The sequence below is a fragment of the Caretta caretta genome, chromosome 6 (genome assembly GCF_965140235.1).
Source record: "Caretta caretta isolate rCarCar2 chromosome 6, rCarCar1.hap1, whole genome shotgun sequence".
NCBI classification, from domain to species: Eukaryota; Metazoa; Chordata; order Testudines; family Cheloniidae; genus Caretta; species Caretta caretta.
In genome coordinates this window covers 20,853,588-20,880,333 of record NC_134211.1, presented here as the reverse complement: position 1 = coordinate 20,880,333, position 26,746 = coordinate 20,853,588, and the positions used below count along the sequence as shown (strand labels likewise).

Below are 26,746 nucleotides of genomic sequence, written 5' to 3'. Positions count from 1 at the left end.
CTGATAATTGAGCAGTTTGTCTATATTCTATAACTTTTTAGCCATAACAGAAAAGAGAGGCAAATCAGAATTGACCTACTTTAAATGAGTCAGACAGGGAACCTAGCGGAAAGGTATTTGAGCTGGAAAAGAGGAAATCATTTCAAATCTCACCTGTTTAAATTTCCATGTAATTTACTACCCTTAATATTAGCCAAGCTCATTAACTCTAACCTAGAAGGCAGTCAAGGAAGAGCTGTTGAATCCCGTGTTGAAAATAAGTTAGCACAGAGTCTATGCAAGGACACTACATGCATGAAACCTAGGTCTTTAATGGTAAGATTTTCAAGAGTGCCTATGCAAGTTAGGCACCTAAATCCTAGTGACTTTCAGTGCCCAAGTTACTAGAGACATTTTGAAAATGGTACCCTAACTTGAGAAAACACAATCCTATCCCCCACACAACACTGCCTTTCATATTTGAGCCTGGTCTACACAGATTTTATATCAGTATAAACTATGTTGGTTAGAGATATATTTTACTGAAAATTATACATATATAACCCCTAATGTGGATGCAGCTATACAGCTGTAAAGGCATCTTACACTGAACTTATTCCCCTTCCCATACACAAATAAGTTCTACTGGCATAAGAACTTTTATACCAATCTAGAATTGCATCCACTCTAGTGGACAGGTTGTACCATTTTAAGTGTACAAGTTGTACATCTCCACTATACCTGTATGTAGACAACACAAGATCATACATCACTTCAGCAGTGTTACCCACAATAACTTACCAAACACACGGAATGCAAGTCAATCTGTTATCAGAGGTTCTTAAACTTCACTGCTCTGCAACCCACTTATGATAACAAAAATTACTATACGACCCCAGGAGAGTGTTGGAGGACGAAGCCTGAGCCCTGGGCCCCAGAAAGTCTAACCCCAGCCCTGATGATCCCATTAAAATGGGTTTACAACCCACATTGGGGTCCTGACCCACAGTTTGAGAACTAATAATATAATGGATATCAAAGCTGTGAAGCGATTTAAGATTTTGTGTTTGCACATTTGATGAAGTTGAGGTGTGCATTGCTTTTAGAGATCTGTTGGAGATGGAAGTGAAATCCCTAAAGAATGTGTTACTGACAGCATTGTAGGCAACATGCAGGTAGAAAGGAATGAACAAGTCTTGGAATAAGATCTAATTTGTCAAAGAAATGAGTGCCGCTTTGGTCATTTACAAAATATAATCTTTATGAGAGTTAGCTTTGAAGTGATGCAGTAGAATTTACAAGCTAATTCTGATTTTCTTTCCATTGGGTTTTACAACATGATTTAGAATCAAGTGCATGTTTAGGTCCTTCAGGGTGGGGTTTCAAAGGTTTCTAAGTGATTTAGGAGCATAAATTTAATTGGTTTCACCTACATGGAGAAGCAACGAGGCTAGTTAAGAAGTTTTTTTTTCTTTAAACAAAGCCCAAATCCAGATCACCGTTCTTAGATGAGAGAGAAAACTTCAGGGACAGTAGGGTTATTATAACAAAACACCTCAACATCCATTTTAAACAAAATGTTTTATTAGCTTCTGTAGCAAAAGTTTAGTCAAATAGGCCAAATCCCATGTCATCATCAGACTCCTCAGACTCCTCCTTTTTCTCTTCTTTCTTCTCCTCAGCTGCAGAGAGAAAAGATTTAAATGGTGTTTACTCTCATCTGGGAATATTTACAGTACATTTTGGACATTGCAGGTGTGAGAAGATCCCAAAACACACACTCTTCATGAAAGGTTTCAGAGTAACAGCCATGTTAGTCTGTATTCGCAAAAAGAAAAGGAGTACTTGTGGCACCTTAGAGACTAACCAATTTATTTGAGCATAAGCTTTCGTGAGCTACAGCTCGCTCACGAAAGCTTATGCTCAAATAAATTGGTTAGTCTCTAAGGTGCCACAAGTCCTCCTTTTCTTTTTACTCTTCATGAAAGAGTATCTTCCAATTAAATGGACACAAGTCACCCCTTTAAGTTTCAGTCTCCATATCTACTCTGTGCGTTACTAACAGATTCAATTTCTTTTTAACCCATATGTTTAAAGATTAAGTGCCAAATTTTGCCTTCAGAGACATATGCACCACTCTCAATTACATCCACAGGAGTTGCATACTCACACCTGAGGGTCCATTTTGGCTCTACAGACTTAAACCAGAACAAATTAATGAAGGTGAGGAGCAAGCAACTGTGTATAACTCTTACTGGTTGGCTGGTTTTAGCTAACCGCCTTCTATGCACACCACTTTAACAGTTCATGCCCAGGTACAGTGCAGAGATAGTCTTCAGTGCTAAACCATGTCAGTTAATATTTCAATCTCAGGACAAGAAGCCAAAATACAGTAGAAGAAAGAAAAGCTTCCTAAGTTTACATGATGGGAATTAAGGCACTAAGATTTGAATGTAATGAGTTTTCATAGCGGGGCTCCATTTCCCCCCTTGTTTCTACTGCACTGCACAAGTATACTCACCAGCAGCAGGTGCAGCAGCAGGAGCAGCAGAACCTGGTCCAGCTGAGACTGCTACTGCTCCACCAACTGGCATGCTGGCAAGTTTGCCGTTACCTGTAAGGAACAAAAGGGTGGGGAACACTAATTAAGCACTCAGAATAGACCTGGCCCTGCAAATACTGCAACACGCAGAACCAAAGTTATGTAGTAAGATGGCACCTAGTCAATATGGTATATGGACATGTCTATGATAGGATGAAATGAATGAGGAAAAAAATATAAAAATATCTAAGGGATGTGATTACAGGCTAGCCTCTGACAAATTAACGCACACTAGCCACCTGCAAGGAACAATAAGGTGCCAGGTATTCGTTTGTTTAAAATACAGCACATTCTACAACAAGATTCTAGAGTTTAAGACTGAAACACTGGGCAGCTAGCCTACCCAAAAAACCAACAAACAACATGGTGTTGACAATAGTTTTGGGCAGTATTTTTTTGCCTACAAAATCCCCCAAACCTCCATATTAAAAAGTTAAGACATCAACAGCAAGCAAACTTTACCAAATAAAGAAAAAGGTATCCTTCGAGAAGAGCATTTCCTATATGACCTCTGCTAGGTCCTGTCTATTCTATGTTGTCTACAATGTGCTACAACCTTGGACTGTGCAGCAATGCAGCACTGTTTGGGAATATGATTAGATTGCCATGTACAGAAGGAGACCAAACAACACTGAGCTGTTCCAAGAAGTACTGTGTAATAACTAGGCCCCTCCAACACAGAAGGAATTACATTACAGATGGGACCTTTGAGATTAGTGACCTCACTACTGCTTAATGTCTCCAATTTCTGAAAAGTTTTCCCTTTTCCCTTGTGAATACTGAGAGTCCCTCTGCTTTCGAAGTTTGCTTACCCAGTCCTTTTGCTTGTACTTCTTTTCTAAGAATCAATTTCTAAATAATTCCTTAGAATTTCAGATTCCTATAACTAGCAAAATAAACATGTTTTATAATCAGGTCAGATATTCTAGGAAGCCACGTACAGTAGAACCTCAGTTACAAACATCTCTGGAATGGAGACTGTTCGTAATTCTGAAAAGTTCATAACACTGAAGAAAACATTATGGTTCTTCTTTCAAAAGTTTACAACTGAAAATTGACTGAATACAGCTTTGAAACTTTACTATGCAGAAGAAAAATTCTGCTTTCCCGTTTTTTTAACTAGTTTACGTTTAACACAGTACTGTACTGTACTTTTTTGTTTGCTGCCTGATTATGGACTTCTGGTTCCAACTGAGGTGTGTGGTTGACTGCTCACTTCATAACGCTGGTGTTCATAACTCTGAGATTCTACTGTATTTCTAAAATAAATTATTCCATCAGCAGACAACTGAATCATTTTAAGAGTGTGTGGTAAGTGCATGCATAATGGCTCTTTCAGGTTTTTATACAACATTCACAGAAGTATCTAACAGCTGCTGTACTTTCTGATAATCATTAAGGCCTGATCCTGTGAGCACTTAAGGCATGTGAGTAAAGTTACAAAAATATCTGCTTAAATGTTTGAAGGAATGGAGAGTAAATCATTAAAGAGCTTTGGGCTACTCGAAGTATTCAACATGCTGTATAAAAACAATGTATTTGGTCAGAGCCAAATATTCAGTAAGTGGAACATTCAAATTGTTGTGCCCTTCTAAATTTATATTTATTAATTTTGCACTGAAGGTAAAATGTGATTTTTTTTTTTTACTTCATTGTTCTCTCTCAACAAGATTTATCACTTCTAGGTCTCCCTGAAATAAACAGAAGGCTTGTGAATGAAGGATTTAGTTCATGAAGTGACTTCTCGGAGAAAGAAAGTTCAAGAACACAATTGGGTAAACCAAGAGTTACAATTTAGAATGCTAAAATCTGGCTCATTCTCTCACCTAGCAACATGTCCAGAAAACTCTTGTTATGAGCAGACTAACTGTAAACTCATATTTAAGAGCACTTTCCAGTTTAATCTGGTCCACAAGCGAAACCTAGCAGGTACTGGCACTGACCTGCAGGAATTAGGATGGACCCCTACCCATTACATGATTTATCCCAATTTCTATCTTAATTGAGAGCCCTCTAAAGCAAGTCTGATTTAATGAGGAAAAACAAAATGGAAAAAAGAAAAGAAAAGAAAAATCTGGTAATTCTCCGCTCTTAAGGGTCTTTAAATTAGTGACTTAACTAGAAAGGCAATCATCATAAATGTCACCCCCCCATGCCAATACCATGAGATTACACTTACCCTGAGCAATGACATCCTCTACATTTTTTCCGTTCAGTTCACCAATAACCTATGGAAATTACATATAAAGTATTAAAACAAATTGTTTGATAAGCTGTTTTAAGTGTTAGTCAATCAGGCTTCTGTGTAATACCACCTAACCAGCTGCTTGTAAGACTCCATCTTGCCCTGTTTCTCAGGAGGAGAAACAATGAATATAGGGTTTTTTTAAAATAAATAATTTAACATTTAATTTTGAATTGACAACCTACGTTAAGACCTAAATTTATGATCTATTAAAATCATTTAAATAATTGTAAAAATAGTATTAAATAGTACATGTTTGCTGCTGATGTTTTAAAAAAAGTCAAGCCACTGAACTGGGAAAAAGCACTGGTTAAGTACCAGGAACCAGAGCTGGTTGAAGCGCTAAACCAGATTTTGACAATAGGCGTGCTCTACAGAGATTATTTTGTTCATTTCAGTTTATTCCTCTAATTCAGTTCAATGACTAGTTCATTCAAAGTTAAGAAACCAACTGGGAGCTGAAGAAGCAGGGAAACTTGTTTTCCCTCTGCCAATCTATGAATAAAAGCTAGGTGTGATGATGAGATCTACTGTTCTAAAAATAAGGACACAGTGACCAGAAATAATCAGTTCAATTCAACAACTATAGATAATATTTCCTATGTTTAATAAATCAGTTTTAACAGCAAAACATGTTTTGATGAACTTTCTTCCTTAGGTATCAGGCACATTCAAGATAATTTTTGATAAAATAAAATTAAATGCTGTTTTTGTGCTTTTTTTAAACTGAATTTGAATTTCCATCCAAATAGAGCCACAAGAAAAAAATTAATCTAGTAAATAAGAAATGTGTCATTCATCAATTACTAACATACAAAGGTAGAAATAAATACAAGTTAAGCTATATAACTGCTTATGTAAATATAGTGTGTCCACATAGTTAGCAAAAAGCAGGACCAAATTTTGTATAAAAGCTATATTTAGTAGCAAATCAACATATTTCAATGGTTACCGAATAAATCTCTTTTTTAGGAGAATAACCAAAAAGTATAAATACAAAACAAGATTAAAATCTATGATTTAAATCAATATACTTTATAGGACACTGAAATCCAAACAAGTCCACAGTTGGAAATAAAAACAAACATTAAGTGTGCCATGATAATAGCTCATCTTAACTAATTAGCCTCTCACAGTTTGTATGGTAACTTTCAACTTATCTGTATGTATGTATATATCTATATCTTACTATATGTTCCATTCTATGCATCCGATGAAGTGGGCTGTAGCCCACAAAAGCTTATGCTCAAATAAATTTGTTAGTCTCTAAGGTGCCACAAGTACTCCTGTTCTTTTTGCAGATACAGACTAACACAGCTTCTACTCTGAAAAATGTGCCATGAATGAAAACTGAAGACTGACACACTGGAGCACCTGTGCTTTTCTGTAGTCATCTCCTCATGAAATCCATTTCAATGAGTTCACAATGAATTCAGGAAGCTCACAGCAATGAAGACTATAGAAGCCTTCTACAAGTCACAAAACAGACCCTCTGCAATGGTTTGTTAGGCATTTATGAAACTGATGCTGTACCCCCTTCCATGCACATGCTCTACAGCATGGGATCCTGAACCCGCATGTGTGTTCCTCAGTACTCTGACATATGCTAAAGCCCAGCTGATCATTTCAGCTTTTCACTGGAATGTAAATTTTACTATCAAAGCTGGAGTCCAGGCTGGCAAAGATTAAACAGGAAAACAGAAACTGCTACCATCTCAGAAGCAAGCGTTAAAGGTCAAGGGTGCTGCAGCTCCTCCCGGTGTATTTCAGCTATTGGATAGCAGTGCAGGATAAAGGAGAGTCACAAACCAATGTAAACAAACAGTGGAGGCAAGATTTTAACGATAGGAACTGTAATGTCAAAATACATTGCAGCTCAGCGATAGGGACATATCTAAACAACATTTTTCAACAGCTAATCTCCTGCTCAAGTGAAGCATGCAATATGTGAATTGCCATGTTTGTGTTTATTTACTCAGAAAGGTGTGTTTGAAGAGTCCTCTAGAGTTATATTGGAGTAAGATCCGGTCAGTGTTAACAAATACAGATAAGTCAATGATGACAAGAACAAATTCCAACAAAACATTGTGGAAAAGGGATGATCAGTGAAAACTAGGTGAGTTTATATTTTTAACCATAATAAAAAAGTGTCAATTTGAAACACACAACAGAATAAGAACCTCTATTTCAGAGTGCAGAACTATATCCTAGTACTGCATGGATTCTGGTTACAGAGAACTAACCACTCTTTTGGTTGGATTTCTGAAGATTACAACTATCCACCTGAAAAACCTAGTTTCCCCAATATCCTCTCTCTTAATGCATCTCTTGTAATACCTGACACACCGTGTCTGCAAATAAGATGATTTCTCATTTGAAAAAATCTTATAGAATTTCATCAATTGTTTTCTTTTTAAACACCTTTTAAAACACCACCACATTATGAAAAGTATTTAAATCTTTCTTCCCAATCTTCCTTCAAGCCCTTCTCTGCCACACAGCCTTTCAATACTGATCTCCAGGCTGACACTAATCCTGCAGAATCTTTATGTTTTTTCCTAGGTATTGTATCATCTGGGTGTATCTCATTTACTTCCATGCCATTACAGGAGCCTCAGGCATTGGTCCACCTCAGTGTTTCCTATGCTCTGCCCATGGCACCCAACAGTTTGTCTCCTGAGGGCTGTAATACTTTGGTCTAATTCCAGTTGTTAGGTTAGTGTGCGAGTGGCTGGATTGTATTAGTGGCCACCTTGTATTAATGGCCTGTGACACACAGGAGGTCCAACTAGAGGACACAGTCCACAGCAGGTACAAGGGCTTGTGTGTTTTATGGAAAATGCTGTGTATACACTTGGCACCCCATAAATGTAGTGCAATAATGTTGCCAGAAGCTGGGAATGGGCGACGGGGATGGATCACTTGATGATTACCTGTTCTGTTCATTCCCTCTGGGGCACCTGGCATTGGCCACTGTCGGAAGACAGGATATTGGGCTGGAGTGACCATTCTGATGTTCTACCTTTTGCCTGAAAGGTATGACCCTCCACTAGATTTAGATCAATTTGAGGCCGTGCATAACTGCAAATTGAACACTGTATCTCACTAGAATTTTTTTTTGCCACCAACGTCCACTAACCAGGCAACTACCAGCCTCTGATAAGAGCCATTAGGCAGCCCTTGTTCTATGCAGTGTAGTTGTAGCCGTGTCAGTTCCAGGTTACCACCACCTGTCTCTCTAATTACAGAGACTTATCAGTTAGAAACATAGCTTGTATTAGCTCTGTCCAGTGAGGTTATTCAGACTGAATTTTTGTAAATAAGAGACCCTGAAATCTACAGAAATGCTGCCCCAAATACTTTTTATTGGGCAATTGGCACTTGAGAGACCATAACCACATACATACCCATACTTGGAACGACACAAATATTTTTAACATCCCTTGGATTAATAAGATAAGATTCATAGCCAAGTGAATACAGAAATGGCTCCCATTTGGATATTACACTGTCAGTTACTGCATTGTCACCTTGTTCAGGCGTTCATCATCCGTCTCAATGCCTACACTGTCGAGAATCTTCTTCAAGTCCTTTGAAGCGGGGGACTCGTTGCCCCCAAGGACGGCCAGAAGATAAGCTGCAACGTAACGCATTCTGAAAGAGAATTAAAATCTTTATCATGGAGGCTGTTACAGATTTTAGAAGCCAGGGACTTGTTCCCAGCTCACTGGAGCCCTGTCGCAGTTACAAAAAAGAAAAGTGCCTTCTTAGCTTGAGTTAGCTAACTCAAGATAAAATCCTAGTGAAGATGAGGCAGTTTTCACGAGTTTTAAGATCGAGTTCTATGGGAGCCTAGTGTTTAACTGCTAAGCTATATTAAAACTACAAATTACCTCATCTTCCCTAGAATGTTACCTCCAGTTAAGAACAGATGTCCCCTCCCCACCCCCCAAGAAGACAAGGCCTTAGAGAAGCTGTTAGTCAAGACAGTTGGTTTTAAGTGTCCTAAAATAAATGGCTTTTACCTCGAGCCACTACGAAAGTTGATACATACACAGCTCTACACTTCCAACCCTTAACAGTGACATCAGAGGATGTGGGGGGAGAGAATCTAAGCAGCTAGCAACTCGGCACCTTTCTGAACAGAGCCCGCTGGGTAAATGCCCATTGCAAGCTGAATGCAGGTGGGGGGCAGCCCAGCTGGACACGTCCCTGGCAGGCACCCGGAGGGGCTCAGCGAGCCCAGGAGAGGGGGCTCCCCCAGCTATGCAGGCAGGGGGCTACAAGGGGCTGTGCGTGGAGGGGCAGCTGCTTGGGCACGACGCTGATGGCAGAGCGGTTTGCACACTGGCCTGCTAAACCCAGGGTTGTGAGTTCAATCCTTGAGGGGACCATTTAGGGATCTGGGGCAAAAATTGGGGATTGGGCCTGCTTTGAGCAGGGGGTTGGGCTAGATGACCTCCTGAGGTCCCTTCCAACCCTGATAGTCTATGCTTCTATGACCACCCCGCTTCCCCCCCCCCCGACCCCCAGGTTCCCATCCCGCCCCCATTCAGTGGGGTGCTCCCCGCAGCCCTGGTAAATCCCCCTTTGTAGCCCCCCACTGCGGTCCCAGCACTGCCCCACCCCACAAGCTCCCCCCTCGCTGCGATCCCAACCCCTCCCCCCCGGTACCCCTCCCTCCAGCGTCCCAGGCCCGGCGCGGCAGAGCACATGGGGCCGCCATCGCTCCTTCCTCCCCCCCGGCTCCGCATGGTCTCGGCCCAGCCCTGCTCACGGCCAGGGCGGGGGGGGGGGTCCGGGCGCGCTTATTAGAGGGAAGGCGCGGGGGGGGGGAAGGTCCGCACACTTACTTGACTGAGTGGGGTGGGACGGGAGCTGGGGCTAGGGACGTGCACTCGCTACGGCGGCCCGGCGGCTAAAGGGAAGGGGCAGGGCCTAGACAGACAGTTCTTCCTTTTACAACGCCTCACCAACCAGCTCTGCCATTGGACGAACCGAGGCGGGTAGACAGCCAATGAGCAGTGAGATTGTTACTAGCGCTGCGGCCGCCATGACACTAGAGGCCACACCTCGGGCTGGCACGTGCTCCAGCCCCCCAGCCGCTCTCGTGCGGGGAGGGGGAGAAGCGCAGGCAGGCCGAGGCGTTACCCACGGGGTGCCAAGGCCTCCGGCCGTGCTGGGCGGGGGCAGCATCATGGTGCCAGGCCCACTGGGGACCCTTCCTCCCACAGCCCGGCAAGCTGGGGCAGCGTGGGGCTGCAGGGAGGGCAGAGCAGGGGGCAGGAGATGGCGCAGCCCTCCCCCTCCTTCCTGCCCTGCAGCAGCTCGCCCCCCCGAGCGGTCACAAGAACATGGCACGCCTCGTCCCCTGGGCACCGTCTCCAGGGCTGACGGCCCTGCCTAGGTCGCCAGAGCCAGCCCGCGCAGACGTGGGTCACCCCCCCCCCCCCCCCTTGGCTGAGAACTGTAACAAAGGCACCACGCACAGGAGGGCTTGGAAGAGACCCCTTTTTATTTCCTAGCCGCAGTCCTCTCCCCTGCGTCAGAAAAAAAAAAAAAAAAGCAATCCCATAGCTGGAGTTTGTATCCACTGGATTCAGTGAGAAGGAAGTTAACACCCTTTCAAAGTCCCTCCTCCCTTTTGTTTTAAGATAAAATAGATCTTAAAAGCTAGAAATTGTCCCTCTAGGTTTCCCATTCCCCTCTACACAAGAAAATTGCTGTGTTTCAGCTCTAGTTTGATTTTTTTCTTCAGGTGGGTTAGTTATGGCCTCTGATTCTCCCACTGGTAAATACACAGCCTGGTTTGTCTCCCAAAAATGGCCTGGAAGGGCCCTTGAGAAGTCATCAATCCAACCCGCTATGGTGAGGCAGAAGTCTCAGGACCAAGAACATTTAGAGCATCCGCAGGTGTTTATCTAACCTGTTCTTAAGGTTAGATAAACCAGGGACATGCACTCGCTAAACCCCTGACCAATCTCCTTTCAGTTACAGGGATTCCACAGCTGCCACTGAAAGCCTATTTCAGTGCTTAACTACCCTGATAGTTATCAAGGGCATGTCTTCACTGGCACCATTAAAGTGTTGCCATGGCAGTGCTTTAACATGGCTTGTGTAGTTGCGGCAGCTCTAATAAAAAACCCACCCACCTCCACAAGGGGCATAGCTGCCAGCGCTGGGAGCGCAGGTGCACTGTCTACACTGACACTTTTCAGCACTGAAACTTGCAGCGCTCCGGGGGTGGGGGGAAAGGGTGAGTTTTTTTTCCACACCCCTAAGCAAGAAAGTTGCAGCGCTTTAAAGTGCCAGTGTAGACAAGCCTTAAGTGTTTCCTAATATCTAATGTAAACCTCCTTTGGTGCAGATTAAGCCAATTACTTCTTGTCCTACCTTCAGTGGACATGGAGAACAATTTATCACCATACTCTTTATAGAAAGTTAACATAGCTGAAGACTTATCAGTTCCCCCTTGTCTTCTTAAGATTAAACATGCCCAGTGTTATTTAAGTTTCTGCTCATAAGTCAGATTTTCTAAACATTTTTGTAGCTCTCCTCTTCATTAAATATATGGAGAGAGTCCAGAGTGGCACCCAGAATTGGACACAGAACTCCAGCTAAGGCCTCACCAGTGTTGAATTGAATGGGACAGTTATCCTCTCATCTTACATGCAAGACTTCTGTTAATACAGTCCAGAATTATATTAGCCTTTTTCACAACTGCATCACACTGTTGACTCAATTTGTGATCCACTACTGTATAGCAGTGGTTCTCAATCAGGGGTCTGTGTACCCCAGGAGGTATGCAGAGGTCTCAGACTCAGACTTTAAGGTCAGAAGGGACCATTATGATAGTCTAGTCTGACCTCCTGCACAATGCAGGCCACAGAATCTCATGCACCCACTCCTGTAACAAACCCCTGACCTATGTCTGAGCTATTGAAGTCCTCAAATCATGGTTTAAAGACTTCAAGGAGCAGAGAATCCTCCAGCAAGTGACCCGTGCCCCACGCTGCAGAGGAAGGCGAAAAACCCCCAGGGCCTCTGCCAATCTGCCCTAGAGGAAAATTCCTTCCTGACCCCAAATTTGGCGATCAGCTAAACCCTGAGCATGTGGGCAAGACTCACCAGCCAGACACCCAGGAAAGAATTCTCTGTAGTAACTCAGATCCCACCCCATCTAACATCCCATCGGGCATATTTACCACTCATAGTCAAAGATCAATTAATTGCCAAAATTAGGCTATCCCATCATACCATCCCCTCCATAAACTTATCAAGCTTAGTCTTGAAGCCAGATATGTCTTTTGCCTCCACTGCTCCCCTTGGAAGGCTATTCCAGAACTTTACTCCTCTGATGGTTAGAAACCTTCATCTACTTTCAAGTCTGAACTTCCTGATGGCCAGTTTATATCCATTTGTTCTTGTGTCCACATTGGTACTGAGCTTAAATAATTCCTCTCCCTCCATGGTATTTATCCCTATGATATATTTATAGAGAGCAATCATATCTCCCCTCAGCTTTCTTTTGGTGAGGCTAAACAAGCCCAAGTTCTTTGAGTCTCCTTTCATAAGACAGGTTTTCCATTCCTCGGATCATCCTAGTAGCCCTTCTCTGTACCTGTTCCAGTTTGAATTCATCCTTCTTAAACATGGGAGACCAGAACTGTACACAATATTCCAGACGAGGTCTCACCAGTGCCTTGTATAACTGTACTAACATTGCCTTATCTCTACTGGAAATACCTCACCTGATGCATCCCAAGACCGTATTAGCTTTTTTCATGGCCATATCACATTGGCAGCTCATAGACATCCTGTGATCAATCAATACTTCGACGTCTTTCTTCTCTGTTACTTCCAGGTGATGTGTCCCCAGTTTATAACAAAAGTTCTTGTTATTAATCCCTAAATGCATGACCTTGCACTTCTCACTATTAAAGTTCATCCTATTACTATTACTCCAGTTTACAAGGTCATCCAGATCTTCCTGTATGATATCCCAGTCCCTCTCTGTATTGGCAATACCTCCCAGCTTCGTGTCATCCGCAAACTTTGTTAGCGCATTTCTACTTTTTGTGCTGAGGTCAGTAATAAAAAGATTAAATAAGATTGGTCCCAAAATCAATCCCTGAGGAACTCCACTAGTAACCTTGCACCGGCCCTGCCTCTAACCACTTTCTTATCCACCTTTCAATTTTTATATTGATCTCCATCTTTTCCAATTTAGCTAATAATTCCCCATGTGGAACTGTATCAAATGCCATACTGAAATCAAGGTAAATTAGATCCACTGCGTTTCTGTGTCTAAAAAAATCTGTTACCTTCTCAAAGAAGGAGATAAGGGTCTCCCTTTTGTAAAGCCATGTTGTATTTTGTCCCAGTTACCATTGACCTTAATGTCCTTAACTACTTTCTCCTTCAACATTTTTTTCCAAGACCTTGCATACTACAGATGTCAAACTAACAGGCCTGTAGTTACCCGGATCACTTTTTCCCCCCCCTTTCTTCAAAATAGGAACTGTTAGCAATTCTCCAGTCATACGGTACAACCTCTGAGTTTACAGATTCATTAAAAATTCTTGCTAATGGGCTTGTAATTTCATGTACCAATTCCTTTAATATTCTTGGATGAAGATTATCTGGGCCCCCTGATTTAGTCCCATTAAGCTGTTCAAGTTTGGCTTCTACCTCCCATATGGTAATATCTACCTCCATATTCTCATTCCAATTTGTCATCCTATCAGGTCCTCCCAGGGGTACATCAACTCATCTACATATTTGCCTAGTTTTACTACAGGCTACGTAAGAAGCACTAGTGAAGTTAATACAAACTAAATTTTCATACAATGAAATGTTTATACTGCTCTATTTACTATACACTTAAATGTAAGTACAATATATATATTCCAATTGATTTATTTCATAATTATATGGTAAAAATGAGAAAGTCAGCAATTTTTCAGTCATAGGGTGCTGTGACACTATTTTTTGTCCGATTTTGTAAGCAGGTAGTTTTTAAGTGAGGTGAAACTTGGGGGTACACAAGACATCAGACTCCTGAAAGGGGTCCAGTAGTCCGGAAAGACAGAGCCACTGCACTATAACACCAGATCCTTTTCAGCAGTACTGCTGCGTAGCCCAGTTATTCCCCATTTTGTATTTGTGCATTTGATTTTTCCTTCTTAAGAGCAGTATTTTGCACTTGTCTTTATTGAATTATTGATTTTAGTCCAATTTTCCATATTGTCAAGGTCATTGTCAATTTAAGGCTGCCCTCCCAAATGCTAGCAACCCCTCCCAGCTTGGTGTCATCTGCAAATTTTATGAGTATACTGTCCACCCCATTACCCAAGTAATTAATTCATTATCTCATTATCACATTATCAAATCCAGAGCACCTCCAGTCATCATAAAGTCCTGGCAAGTGAGAGAAGAATCACACCCATAGCATACTTACTTTCTGGAGACTGGATGGCTCAAGGAATTGACGACAGGATAAGGAAGTTTAGTTGTCTGCTTCAAATCCATCTTGAATTAGCAGTAACTGAAAATTATCACCTCCTGATGGATGTGTGCAAAAAAAACGCTTGACTGTTTCTGGCAAGTTTTCTAACAGATAAGAATCCACATAGCAAGAACTGTGGTCCATCACCATGGTTGGCAATCCTGGCAAAGAAGCTAAGGACTAAAATAGGCACGGAGACTCAGTTATTAATATTGCTATAACACGCAGAAGCCCCAGTTAAGGTTGAACCACAACAATGGAAGTATTGCAGGGAAACTTATACTGCCACTGCTCATGCTGTACCTATCCTGGAGACAGGAAACAATAAAACTGATATGCAGTTATAAGCACTTCCAAGTTACATGCTGTTGGAACTAGGTGCCTCCTATAAGCAGCTCAGACACTGGGCAATTTGACTGGAGTAAAGCTTCAGAAAAGCAACATGGTAAATCAAAAAAACAATTGCCATGTGTATAACTTTGTTAGTCATAGTTAGAAGGGGCTGCAAGGGTCATCTAGTCTAACCCCCTGCCAAGATGCAGGATATGTTGTGTTTAAACCATCCAAGACAGATGGCTACCCAGTCTCCTTTTGAAAACTTCCAGGGAAGGAGATTCCACAACTTCCCTAGGCAGTTTGTTCCACTGTCCTCCTATTCTTACAGTTAGAAAGTTTTTCCTGAGATTTAATCTAAATCTGCTATGTTGTAGATTGAATCCATTGCCTCTTGTCCTGCCCTTTGTGGCAAGAGAACAATTTTTCTCCATCTTTTTTATGGCAGCCTTTCAAGTATTTGAAGATGGCTATCCTGTTGCTACCTCCAAGATCACAAACCTTCCTGGAGGCACTGCTGAACCCATGTTTAGCTTTGAACAGAAGGGGGGCTGGAACCAGGAACCATATGTCACTACATATCCCAGGTGGACAAACATTTCCCATTGCACAACAGTACAATGGTGGCCCATGGTATAAATGTGCTGCTCAGAAATCTGCAATTATAGGAAATCCTCCATTACTTGGCTACTTACAAGTTGATAATAACATATGTGCCATGGTTAGACTACATCAGAACATGGCATTATGCAGAGTTAACACCTATCTGATCCAGGAAAAACCCTCCAACAGCAGCTTGCGTTTACAAAGTTTTTCTTTTTTTGCATGACAAAGTTTAAAATGGAAATCCACTTCAAAAATAAAATGGTTTTTATTTTAGATTTAAAGGTTCTAAGTGAAAATAATTTTTCAAAAGAGTTCAAACTTCACAAAACAATCGGATTTCTTCAAATAATTTGTCAAAACCAAGTTGACAAAAAGTGTTGCTTTGCCCAGTTCTGATTGCAAGAATAAACTTGTAAACCTATAATGTTTTTTAAAAAAACAAACAAGCAAACATTCATTTGTGAGGGCAGAACTGCACCTTAAATTTAGGAAGTGAAATAAAAAGATGCAATGTTGATTAATACCTTTTTGTTCTTTGACAAGCCTGCAAATAAACCAAGTGCAGTTCTGCTCTGAAGCTGTAAAAACTGCATTGTGGGGTTCATTCTTGTACTTAAAACTAGTCAGATTGGTTCGTGACCGATTTGATGTGTAACATTTTTTGATAGAAGATATTTTCATTATGGAGGAGTGTTTAACCTACTGAAGTTAAGAATTTTTTTAGACAAATTTCCATTTTAAAGTTTGTCATAGAAAAAGAGAAGCTTTGTGAAAAGCTTGGAATGAAACATTGGTGAGGCCTCATCTGGAGTACTGTGTCCAGTTTTGGGCCCCACACTTCAAGAAGGATGTGGATAAATTGGAGAGAGTCCAGCGAAGGGCAACAAAAATGATTAGGGGTCTGGAACATATGAGTTATGAGGAGAGGCTGAGGGAGCTGGGATTGTTTAGCCTGCAGAAGAGAAGAATGAGGGGGGATTTGATAGCTGTTTTCAACTACCTGAAAGGGGGTTCCAAAGAGGATGGCTCTAGACTGTTCTCAATGGTATCAGATGACAGAACGAGGAGTAATGGTCTCAAGCTGCAGTGGGGGAGGTTTAGATTGGATATTAGGAAAAACTTTTTCACTATGAGGGTGGTGAAACACTGGAATGCGTTACCTAGGGAGGTGGTAGAATCTCCTTCCTTAGAGGTTTTTAAGGTCAGGCTTGACAAAGCCCTGGCTGGGATGATTTAACTGGGAATTGGTCCTGCTTTGAGCAGGGGGTTGGACTAGATGACCTTCTGGGGTCCCTTCCAACCCTTATATTCTATGAAAGAAAAAACTTTCACTATTACATTTTACGCCCGCTCTAATAACAAATGATTTCCAGAGAAAGTTTGCTCATTTTACAAAAGCTGCTTTTTCTAACTGCTAGCCCTACAAACCCAAACTGCAATCAGCATGTTCTTCCTGGATCATACATCTTGAACCAACCCCCATTGTCAGACATTACTACATCTGTGCAACTCCACTATCTTCAATTCGATTACACAGATAAACTTGGAGCAGGAAACTTGACATGATATTGGAATTTAATTAACAGTTATTTAGATGATGCATGAGGCAGGGTAGAATTCAGGTTCTGCTCTCAGCTAGGTAGGCTCTGGAGAGTTAACATTAATTTTGACCCCTGAAGTAAACAGATATCTGTTGAATAAGAAGGTAACCACTTTACAGAGTACAACTGCCTTTTACAGACTTCCCTAAAGGCAACAACAAAGAAGAAAACAGAAGGGGGAGTATAAGGGCCCTATACAGTGGTCTGATGGAAGCATGAACATGTTTCCTTGTGCAGGGGTACATTATAGAGGAGCAGATTTTTGTGGGAAAATTGAAGAGACAAAGCCAGCTCTACTGGTGTTTCACCATGGCTGTTTACTACAGCTGCTTTAGCATCAGAGCACCTAATGACACCATAGCAAGCGTCAAATAAAGTGCTTGCAGTGTCAAGCCCTGCATAAATGAGATGTAGGGGAGCATTTTGGCCCCTGAAAACTGGATAAATACCTGCAAATAAACCAGTTACAGCTGAAGAATAGGTACAAGGGGTTGGAATTTGTAGGTCAAATAGAGTAAACTCTTTCCAAGCCCATTTTCAAAGCACAAATCCACACAGTTTAGGTGTATTAAAGGTGCACCTAGACCATCAGACATAGCACTGGTCTGTTACAGGTACCCCCAGAATCTAAACCTGACATCCAAAGGTGGTAACTTTGTACCCTATTTTCACAATCCACAAGGCAGGACAATGGTTTAATAAAACCAAATCAGGCCCCAATAATACTGATTGGAACTCTCAAATTTCAGCAAATGGGAAATCTCTCTATATGGTATAGATGAGGACCCAAGCCACTGAAGCCAAACACAAAGCAAATGATTTCTCACAGCCAGAGGTCAAAACATTAAGGCACTCTTGGAGTCCTCTTCTTCAAACATACAACTTTGAACTAATTTCCTCTCAAGCAGCCTTACCAGGTCCCCTACCACACAGGCAAATATATTCCCTACATTAATACCACTCTAAACAAACACCCACCAGCCTTTCCTTTTTATACTCCCTGAATGACCAATCATCTTCTTCACCTGAGACCAGTCTCATTCTTGCCACCTACCCCTCATGGCTGAGTTGTTCCTGTTGCATTTGTTGTCCCTCTGGTCAGAGACAGAGTTTAACTCTCTCTGAATTATCACATCACACTGTTATATGAGGGCATTCAGACAGCCTTACAGTCCCTATGTCCTGTACAAATACACTCAGATGGCATTCTGGATTAGATTAGAAAGCTAAATTACATTGGAGCTGGGACCATGTTTCCCTGTGTATTTGTACAGCACCTAGCACAATAGAGCCCTGATTCTGCTTGGGACCTTTGGACATTATTAAAATGCAGATAATAGTGTTATGCTGGAAGCTATTAATTGCTGCCAATAATCATAGACCTGGTTAAAACTGATGAGTGTGCTAATAGTCCTTAATTCGGGCTTGATGGAAAGAGCAGTTCGGCCCCTTTATCTAGTGATCACTGGGAACAATAGGAAGCCACTGCCCAAGCTAATAAGCTGCATTAGAAAACCTGAGCAGAGTTAAACCATGTACCTGCAAAGAAAGGGACTAGACGGGGATTAATTGTTTGCTTGCAGCTATGTGTGACTGTATGTGTGAGAGGCAGAAAGCCAAGAGACACTGCAGAGAGAGAAGTAGCAGTGAGCGTAGCCCTGGAGAAAAGCTGTGGTATAGAGCTTCTTATGGTACAGTACTTACTGAAAGGGCATCTTTGGATTTCTGAGCAGAGACTGCCTTTTGTGGTTTGTTTCTATTTGTTCAGGGAAACACGTTTGTGTAGATTCTTTGTAAATAAACAGAGTTGCACCCAAGAAATACCTGACTCATATCATTAATTGCTCTCAGCAATACCCCCTCATATCCACTAACTGCTTGGGCCACAGAAAGGGTACCAATAATAATGGCCGTTTCCCATGTAGGTGCATGGAGCTGGCTTATGAATCTAGCCCATATGACATTATGTATCCGTATGTTGTCTCTTGTCTTATACTTACTGTGACAGATATAGCAATTCCCTGCAATATCCTGGACAAACCTTGCTGAGTTAAGTTAAATATTGATTATATTGAATTATTATTGAATATTGATTAAATATTGAATACTGATTTAAGTTTAAATATTTTAGGAATAATCTTAGGAATAAGTTTAAATATCTTAGGAGTGTATTGTATTAAAAACGCAAACGTTTATATATTGCTGTGGGATTGTATGTAACTTCTTTAAGGGGGAGACAGGACTAATGTAAAGCTTGGGAAGTGTTATGAGCTTCCAAAGGACTCTCTTGAAACAACAGACCAGACAAGATTTAGGGCTAGTCCACACTGGAAGCGCTTTAACGTGGCTTGTGTGGTCACGGCAGAGCGCTGGGAGAGAGCTCTCTCAGCACTCTAAAACACCCACCTCCACAAGGGGCATAGCTACCAGCGCTGGGGCACTGTCTACACTGGTGCTTTACAGCGCTGAAACTTGCTGTGCTCAGAGGGGTGTTTTTTCACACCCCTGCGCGAGAAAGTTGCAGCGCTGTAAAGCGCCAGTGTAGACAAGTTTTTAGTTGAGTGCATTTCCTCGGAAATACTTGGGAGGAAGGGGATGCAAAGCTGTACCTCTTGAGGAGAATCCCATTGTCTGGCTGATTACCTGTCAGTACTCTGCATGTCAAAGATCCCAGTTGGATAAAGGAGTGACTCACAGATTCATGGGGGTGCTTGTTCTGAGCCCAGGCCATTGTGAATTTGTAACCACAGGAAAATATCTTGGTGGGGTTTGAAGGATTGACTCCTAGCAGAGCCCTTGCTGGAGTTGAGGTGATCTCTGGTAAGCTTATTAGCAGGTGGGTAGCTTCTTTTATTGTTTTTAATATATTTTCTTTGTAATGCTTTTAAACTGAGAATGTGCTTCCTTAGAAAGAGCTGTGTGGCAATTTAACTGAGCAATTATACTGTTTACTGTCTCAGAGGGGAAAAAAAATAAAGCAGGTCTTACTTGTCTGACTTTGCTGAGCAACTGTGCAGCCTGGGAAAATCCCAGTCAAGAAGTAGAGATACACAGGTCACCACACAAGAGAGAAGGTGGCTGTGGAGTCTAGAGCTGATGGCCAGTATGGATGGATGGCCATTCTTATGTTCTTATAATGTCAGCAGATAATATCAATGTTAGTTTTTAAGCATTTTTATCTATTTAAATTTTCACAGTTTGGGGAAATTATGGAGGGTCAGACAATAATTATGTAATAACAGTAGACCCTGAAATTCAAAAAGTTACAGCTTTATTATTATTAAAACAAAAATTGTCAACATCACATGTCAATCTATAAAAAGTAAATAATATCCTTAAATCAAACTCTTAAGTTCTCAAGCAGTGGGGTTGTTTTTACTTTGCCTATCTGTAAATTTTGATTATTATCAATAGCAATATGTTTTGTTCATTTGTGTGTGTACAGTGAAATCAATGTTTACTGACATTTACCAATAAAAATCAAATCCGTCTAAGCCTATTAACACTGCAGCATTTGATTTTTGTTTGTTTGTGGCCTAAAGAAAGAGAGAAGTGTGGAGGATGCATGCAAACTATATGGAGTACCAGAATTTTGTTTGCCTCTTAAGTGTTTGGTAAAGAACACAGATGTTGCTGTTTTTTTCCTCAAGCTCAGAAGAATGCAGGTGACTATAGAGACTGAGAAATCATCTCTGAAAGAAGTTCATAGGAGATGTGTGTGTTAAAGTAGATAACTTTAACTTATGTTGGAACCATGCATTTAAATACATGTAACAGCAACAAAGTGGGGGAAGTTTATGATCTACACTACAGACCTATATTGGGATAACTATGTCACTCAGGGGTGTGAAAAATCCACACCTCTGAGCAACCAATGTAACCCTTTTCTCTTCTGTGTGGACAGTGCTCTCTCCCCCTGGTGGACAGAATCTTCGTTAATGCAACTTTTTAAGTTTCAGAGTAGCAGCCGTGTTAGTCTGTATCCCCAAAAAGAAAAGGACTTGTGGCACCTTAGAGACTAACAAATTTATTTGAGCATATGCTCAAATACACTTTTTAAGTGTAAACATGCCCTGTATAAGGCCTGGTAGACTTACTACCTAGCACAGGGGTTCTCAAAGTGGGGGGCGGGTCACAAGGTTATTACATGGGGGGTCGTGAGCTGTCAGCCACCACCCCAAACCCCGCTTTGCCTCCAGCACTTATAATGGTGTTAAATATACAAGAAAGTGTGTTTAATGTATAAGGGGGGTCGTACTCAGAGGCTTGGTATATGACAGGGGTCACCAGTACAAAAGTCTGAGAACCCCTGACCAGCAGCTTTTGTTTAAAAATTACATGGGAGTACTCTAAATACTATTTTCAATGTTTTTGTGTGTGCTAATATTCGTTCACTACGGAATTGTACACCACTCACTCTTCGATGCTGAGTGGAACTTGTAACAGCTGCATGCCATTCACGCTTTCTGGAGAGGCATACCTGTGACTTGTGCTGCAGTACAGAGTGAAGCTGAAGTACATGAAAAGGGGGAGCGTAAGCAATTGGAGTATATCTACACGGACAATAATAAATGCCTGCTGGTCCATGTTAGCTGACTCCGGCTCCCCAGCTCCGGCTCTAAGTTGCAGTGTAGCTGTTCCCGCTAGGACTGGTTTCAGAGTAACAGCCGTGTTAGTCTGTATTCGCAAAAAGAAAAGGAGTACTTGTGGCCCCTTAGAGACTAACCAATTTATTTGAGCATAAGCTTTCGTGAGCTACAGCTCACTTCATCGGATGCATACTGTGGAAAGTATAGAAGATCTTTTTATACACACAAAGCATGAAAAAATGGGTGTTTACCACTACAAAAGGTTTTCTCTCCCCCCACCCCACTCTCCTGCTGGTAATAGCTTATTTAAAGTGATGACTCTCCTTACAATGTGTATGATAATCAAGGTGGGCCATTTCCAGCACAAATCCAGGGTTTAACAAGAACGTCGGGGGGGGGGGGTAGGAAAAAACAAAGGGAAATAGGTTACCTTGCATAACAACTTAGCCACTCCCAGTCTCTATTCAAGCCTAAGTTAATTGTATCCAATTTGCAAATGAATTCCAATTCAACAGTCTCTCGCTGGAGTCTGGTTTTGAAGTTTTTTTGTTGTAATATCGCAACTTTCATGTCTGTAATCGCGTGACCAGAGAGATTGAAGTGTTCTCCGACTGGTTTATGAATGTTATAATTCTTGACATCTGCTTTGTGTCCATTTATTCTTTTACGTAGAGACTGTCCAGTTTGACCAATTTACATGGTAGAGGGGCATTGCTGGCACATGATGGCATATATCACATTGGTGGATGCGCAGGTGAACGAGCCTCTGATAGTGTGGCTGATGTGATTAGGCCCTATGATGGTGTCCCCTGAATAGATATGTGGACATAGTTGGCAACGGGCTTTGTTGCAAGGATAGGTTCCTGGGTTAGTGGTTCTGTTGAGTGGTGTGTGGTTGCTGGTGAGTATTTGCTTCAGGTTGGGGAGCTGTCGGTAGGCAAGGACTGGCCTGTCTCCCAAGATTTGTGAGAGTGTTGGGTCATCCTTCAGGATAAGTTGTAGATCCTTAATAATGCGTTGGAGGGGTTTTAGTTGGGGGCTGAAGGTGACGGCTAGTGGCGTTCTGTTATTTTCTTTGTTAGGCCTGTCCTGTAGTAGGTGACTTCTGGGAACTCTTCTGGCTCTATCAATCTGTTTCTTCACTTCCGCAGGTGGGTATTGTAGTTGTAAGAATGCTTGATAGAGATCTTGTAGGTGTTTGTCTCTGTCTGAGGGGTTGGAGCAAATGCGGTTGTATCGCAGAGCTTGGCTGTAGACGATGGATCGTGTGATGTGGTCAGGATGAAAGCTGGAGGCATGTAGGTAGGAATAGCGGTCAGTAAGTTTCCGGGATAGGGTCGTGTTTATGTGACCATCGTTTATTAGCACTGTAGTGTCCAGGAAGTGGATCTCTTGTGTGGACTGGACCAGGCTGAGGTTGATGGTGGGATGGAAATTGTTGAAATCATGGTGGAATTCCTCAAGGGCTTCTTTTCCATGGGGCCAGATGATGAAGATGTCATCAATATAGCGCAAGTAGAGTAGGGGCGTTAGGGGACGAGAGCTGAGGAAGCATTGTTCTAAGTCAGCCATAAAAATGTTGGCATACTGTGGGGCCATGCGGGTACCCATAGCAGTGCCGCTGATTTGAAGGTATACATTGTCCCCAAATGTAAAATAGTTATGAGTAAGGAAAAAGTCACAAAGTTCAGCCACCAGGTTAGCAGTGACATTATCGGGGACAGTGTTCTTGATGGCTTGTAGTCCATCTTTGTGTGGAATGTTGGTGTAGAGGGCTTCTACATCCATAGTGGCCAGGATGGTTGTTATCAGGAAGATCACCGATGGATTGTAGTTTCCTCAGGAAGTCAGTGGTGTCTCGAAGGTAGCTGGGAGTGCTGGTAGTGTAGGGCTTGAGGAGGGAGTCTACATAGCCAGACGATCCTGCTGTCAGGGTGCCAATGCCTGAGATGATGGGGCACCCAGGATTTCCAGGTTTATGGATTTTGGGTAGTAGATAGAATATCCCAGGTCGGGGTTCCAGAGGTGTGTCTGTGCAAGGCACTGCATTTAGCCGTATGGAGTGGAAATCTATCAACTGCATGAAAAATCTTGTACAGATACAGACAGACATCATCTTCCTTTCCAAATGCAAACAGATGGACATAGTACCAAAAGGACTGAAAATAAAAAATCCATTACAATCTACATACCACACAGACTATGCTGACAGCTTGTGCCACACGCTCTCAAAGAAACTGCAGAACCACCTGATCAACATCCTCTACAGCAAACAGGGAAAGATATGAAAAGAATATGGAAAAGATATGGAAAGAATGAGCTCTCAAAAATGGATACTCTCATAAAAAACCAACCTTCCACACAAACTTCCTCGTGGCTGGACTTTACTAAAACTAGACAAGCCATTTACAACACACACTTTGCTTCTCTACAAAAGAAAAACTACTACATGCCACAAGGGGCCACAGCAATGGTTCCCTCAACCCACCCAGCAATATTGTTAACCTATCCAACTATACTCTTAGCCCAGCAGAAGCAGCTGTCCTATCTCGGGGCCTCTCCTTCTGCCCCTCCACCCCCACGAACATGATACAGTTCTGTGGTGACCTAGAATCCTATTTTTGACGTCTCCGACTCAAGGAATATTTCCAACACACCTCTGAACAACATACTAATCCACAGAGACCTCCCTACCAACACTACAAAAAGAAGGATTCTACGTGGACCCCTCCTGAAGGTCGAGACAGCAGACTGGACTTCTACATAGAGTGCTTCCGCCGACGTGCACGGGCTGAAATTGTGGAAAAGCAGCATCACTTGCCCCACAACCTCAGCCGTGCAGAACACAATACCATCCACAGCCTCAGAAACAACTCTGACATCATAATCAAAAAGGCTGACAAAGGAGGTGCTGTTGTCATCATGAATAGGTCGGAATATGAACAAGAGGCTGCTCGGCAGCTCTCCAACACCACTTTCTACAAGCCATTACCCTCTGATCCCACTGAGAGTTGCCAAAAGAAACTACAGCATTTGCTCAAGAAACTCCCTGAAAAAGCACAAGATCAAATCCGCACAGACACACCCCTGGAACCCCGACCTGGGATATTCTATCTACTACCCAAGATCCATAAACCTGGAAATCCTGGGTGCCCCATCATCTCAGGCATTGGCACCCTGACAGCAGGGTTGTCTGGCTATGTAGACTCCCTCCTCAGGCCCTACGTTACCAGCACTCCCAGCTACCTTCGAGACACCACTGACTTCCTGAGGAAACTACAATCCATCGGTGATCTTCCTGATAACAACCATCCTGGCCACTATGGATGTAGAAGCCCTCTACACCAACATTCCACACAAAGATGGACTACAAGCCATCAAGAACACTACCCCGATAATGTCACTGCTAACCTGGTGGCTGAACTTTGTGACTTTTTCCTTACTCATAACTATTTTACATTTGGGGACAATGTATACCTTCAAATCAGCGGCACTGCTATGGGTACCCGCATGGCCCCACAGTATGCCAACATTTTTATGGCTGACTTAGAACAATGCTTCCTCAGCTCTCGTCCCCTAATGCCCCTACTCTACTTGCGCTACACTGATGACATCTTCATCATCTGGCCCCATGGAAAAGAAGCCCTTGAGGAATTCCACCATGATTTCAACAATTTCCATCCCACCATCAACCTCAGCCTGGTCCAGTCCACACAAGAGATCCACTTTCTGGACACTACAGTGCTAATAAACGATGGTCACATAAACACCACCCTATCCTGGAAACCTACTGACCGCTATTCCTACCTACATGCCTCCAGCTTTCACCCTGACCACACCACACGATCCATTGTCTACAGCCAAGCTCTGTGACACAACTGCATTTGCTCCAACCCCTTAGACAGAGACAAACACCTACAAGATCTCTATCAAGCATTCTTACAACTACAATACCCACCTGCAGAAGTGAAGAAACAGATCGATAGAGCCAGAAGAGTTCCCAGAAGTCACCTACTACAGGACAGGCCTAACAAAGAAAATAACAGAACGCCACTAGCCGTCACCTTCAGCCCCCAACTAAAACCCCTCCAACGCATTATTAAGGATCTACAACCTATCCTGAAGGATGACCCAACACTCTCACAAATCTTGAGAGACAGGCCAGTCCTTGCCTACCGACAGCTCCCCAACCTGAAGCAAATACTCACCAGCAACCACACACCACTCAACAGAACCACTAACCCAGGAACCTATCCTTGCAACAAAGCCCGTTGCCAGCTGTGTCTACATATCTATTCAGGGGACACCATCATAGGGCCTAATCACATCAGCCACACTATCAGAGGCTCGTTCACCTGCACATCCACCAATGTGATATATGCCATCATGTGCCAGCAATGCCCCTCTACCATGTAAATTGGTCAAACTGGACAGTCTCTACGTAAAAGAATAAATGGACACAAAGCAGATGTCAAGAATTATAACATTCATAAACCAGTCGGAGAACACTTCAATCTCTCTGGTCACGCGATTACAGACATGAAAGTTGCGATATTACAACAAAAAAACTTCAAAACCAGACTCCAGGGAAACTGTTGAATTGGAATTCATTTGCAAATTGGATACAATTAACTTAGGTTACCTTGCATAATGACTTAGCCACTCCCAGTCTCTATTCAAGCCTATTTCCCCTTGTTTTTTCCTACCCCCCCCCCCCCCCACATGTTCTTGTTAAACCCTGGATTTGTGCTGGAAATGGCCCACCTTGATTATCATACACATTGTAAGGTGAGTGATCACTTTAGATAAGCTATTACCTGCAGGAGAGTGGGGTGGGGGGAGAGAAAACCTTTTGTAGTGGTAAACACCCATTTTTTCATGCTGTGTGTGTATAAAAAGATCTTCTATACTTTCCACAGTACGCTTCCCATGAAGTGAGCTGTAGCTCACAAAAGCTTATACTCAAATAAATTGGTTAGTCTCTAAGGTGCCACAAGTCCTCCTTTTCTCTTCCTGCCAGGACTGGAGCCCGGGCTCTGGGATCTTGCGCTTCAGCATAATCACTGGCAGAAAGGAGGAGGAAGATGCAAAGCCCTTACTGGCTAAATCGGTTGGGTTTGGAAGTGTAACTCCAGTGGTACTACCCCTCCCCTCCCATAAATATAAATAAATCTCCCCCCGTGTGGGCGCGCGCAGCTTTTGGAGGGGGTCGAGCCAACAGCTCCGTGCACCAGCGTGGCTGCACATGTGGCCAAGCAACGCTGCCCGGTTCCCGCTTCCGCG

At 42.5% G+C, this 26,746-nt stretch overlaps 1 protein-coding gene and 1 non-coding gene across 2 annotated transcripts; both read right to left on the bottom strand.

Annotated features, from left to right (window-relative positions):
* Nucleotides 1-1,545: 1,545 nt before the first annotated feature.
* Nucleotides 1,546-9,828, bottom strand: RPLP2 (ribosomal protein lateral stalk subunit P2). The gene is made up of 5 exons (XM_048854955.2): nt 9,680-9,828; nt 8,357-8,480; nt 4,761-4,809; nt 2,501-2,593; nt 1,546-1,661 (listed from the first exon to the last, which is right to left on the bottom strand). The coding sequence occupies exons 2-5, from the start codon at nt 8,477-8,479 to the stop codon at nt 1,585-1,587; spliced, it is 342 nt and encodes a 113-aa protein (XP_048710912.1). The 5' UTR covers nt 8,480; nt 9,680-9,828; the 3' UTR covers nt 1,546-1,584.
* Nucleotides 4,414-4,546, bottom strand: LOC125639260 (small nucleolar RNA SNORA52). Its single transcript, XR_007357441.1, has one exon. It is a non-coding gene; the product is annotated as a small nucleolar RNA SNORA52 (small nucleolar RNA).
* Nucleotides 9,829-26,746: the final 16,918 nt, after the last annotated feature.

Excerpts from the sequence above, each read along its gene's own strand:
- RPLP2 (XM_048854955.2), bottom strand. The coding sequence starts at position 8,479 with ATGCGTTACGTTGCAGCTTATCTTCTGGCCGTCCTTGGGGGCAACGAG. Across the intron at positions 4,810-8,356 it reads ATGATGAACGCCTGAACAAG|GTTATTGGTGAACTGAACGG; the intron begins GTGACAATGCAG and ends TAATTTCCATAG. Across the intron at positions 1,662-2,500 it reads TGCTGCTGCACCTGCTGCTG|CTGAGGAGAAGAAAGAAGAG; the intron begins GTGAGTATACTT and ends TTCTCTCTGCAG.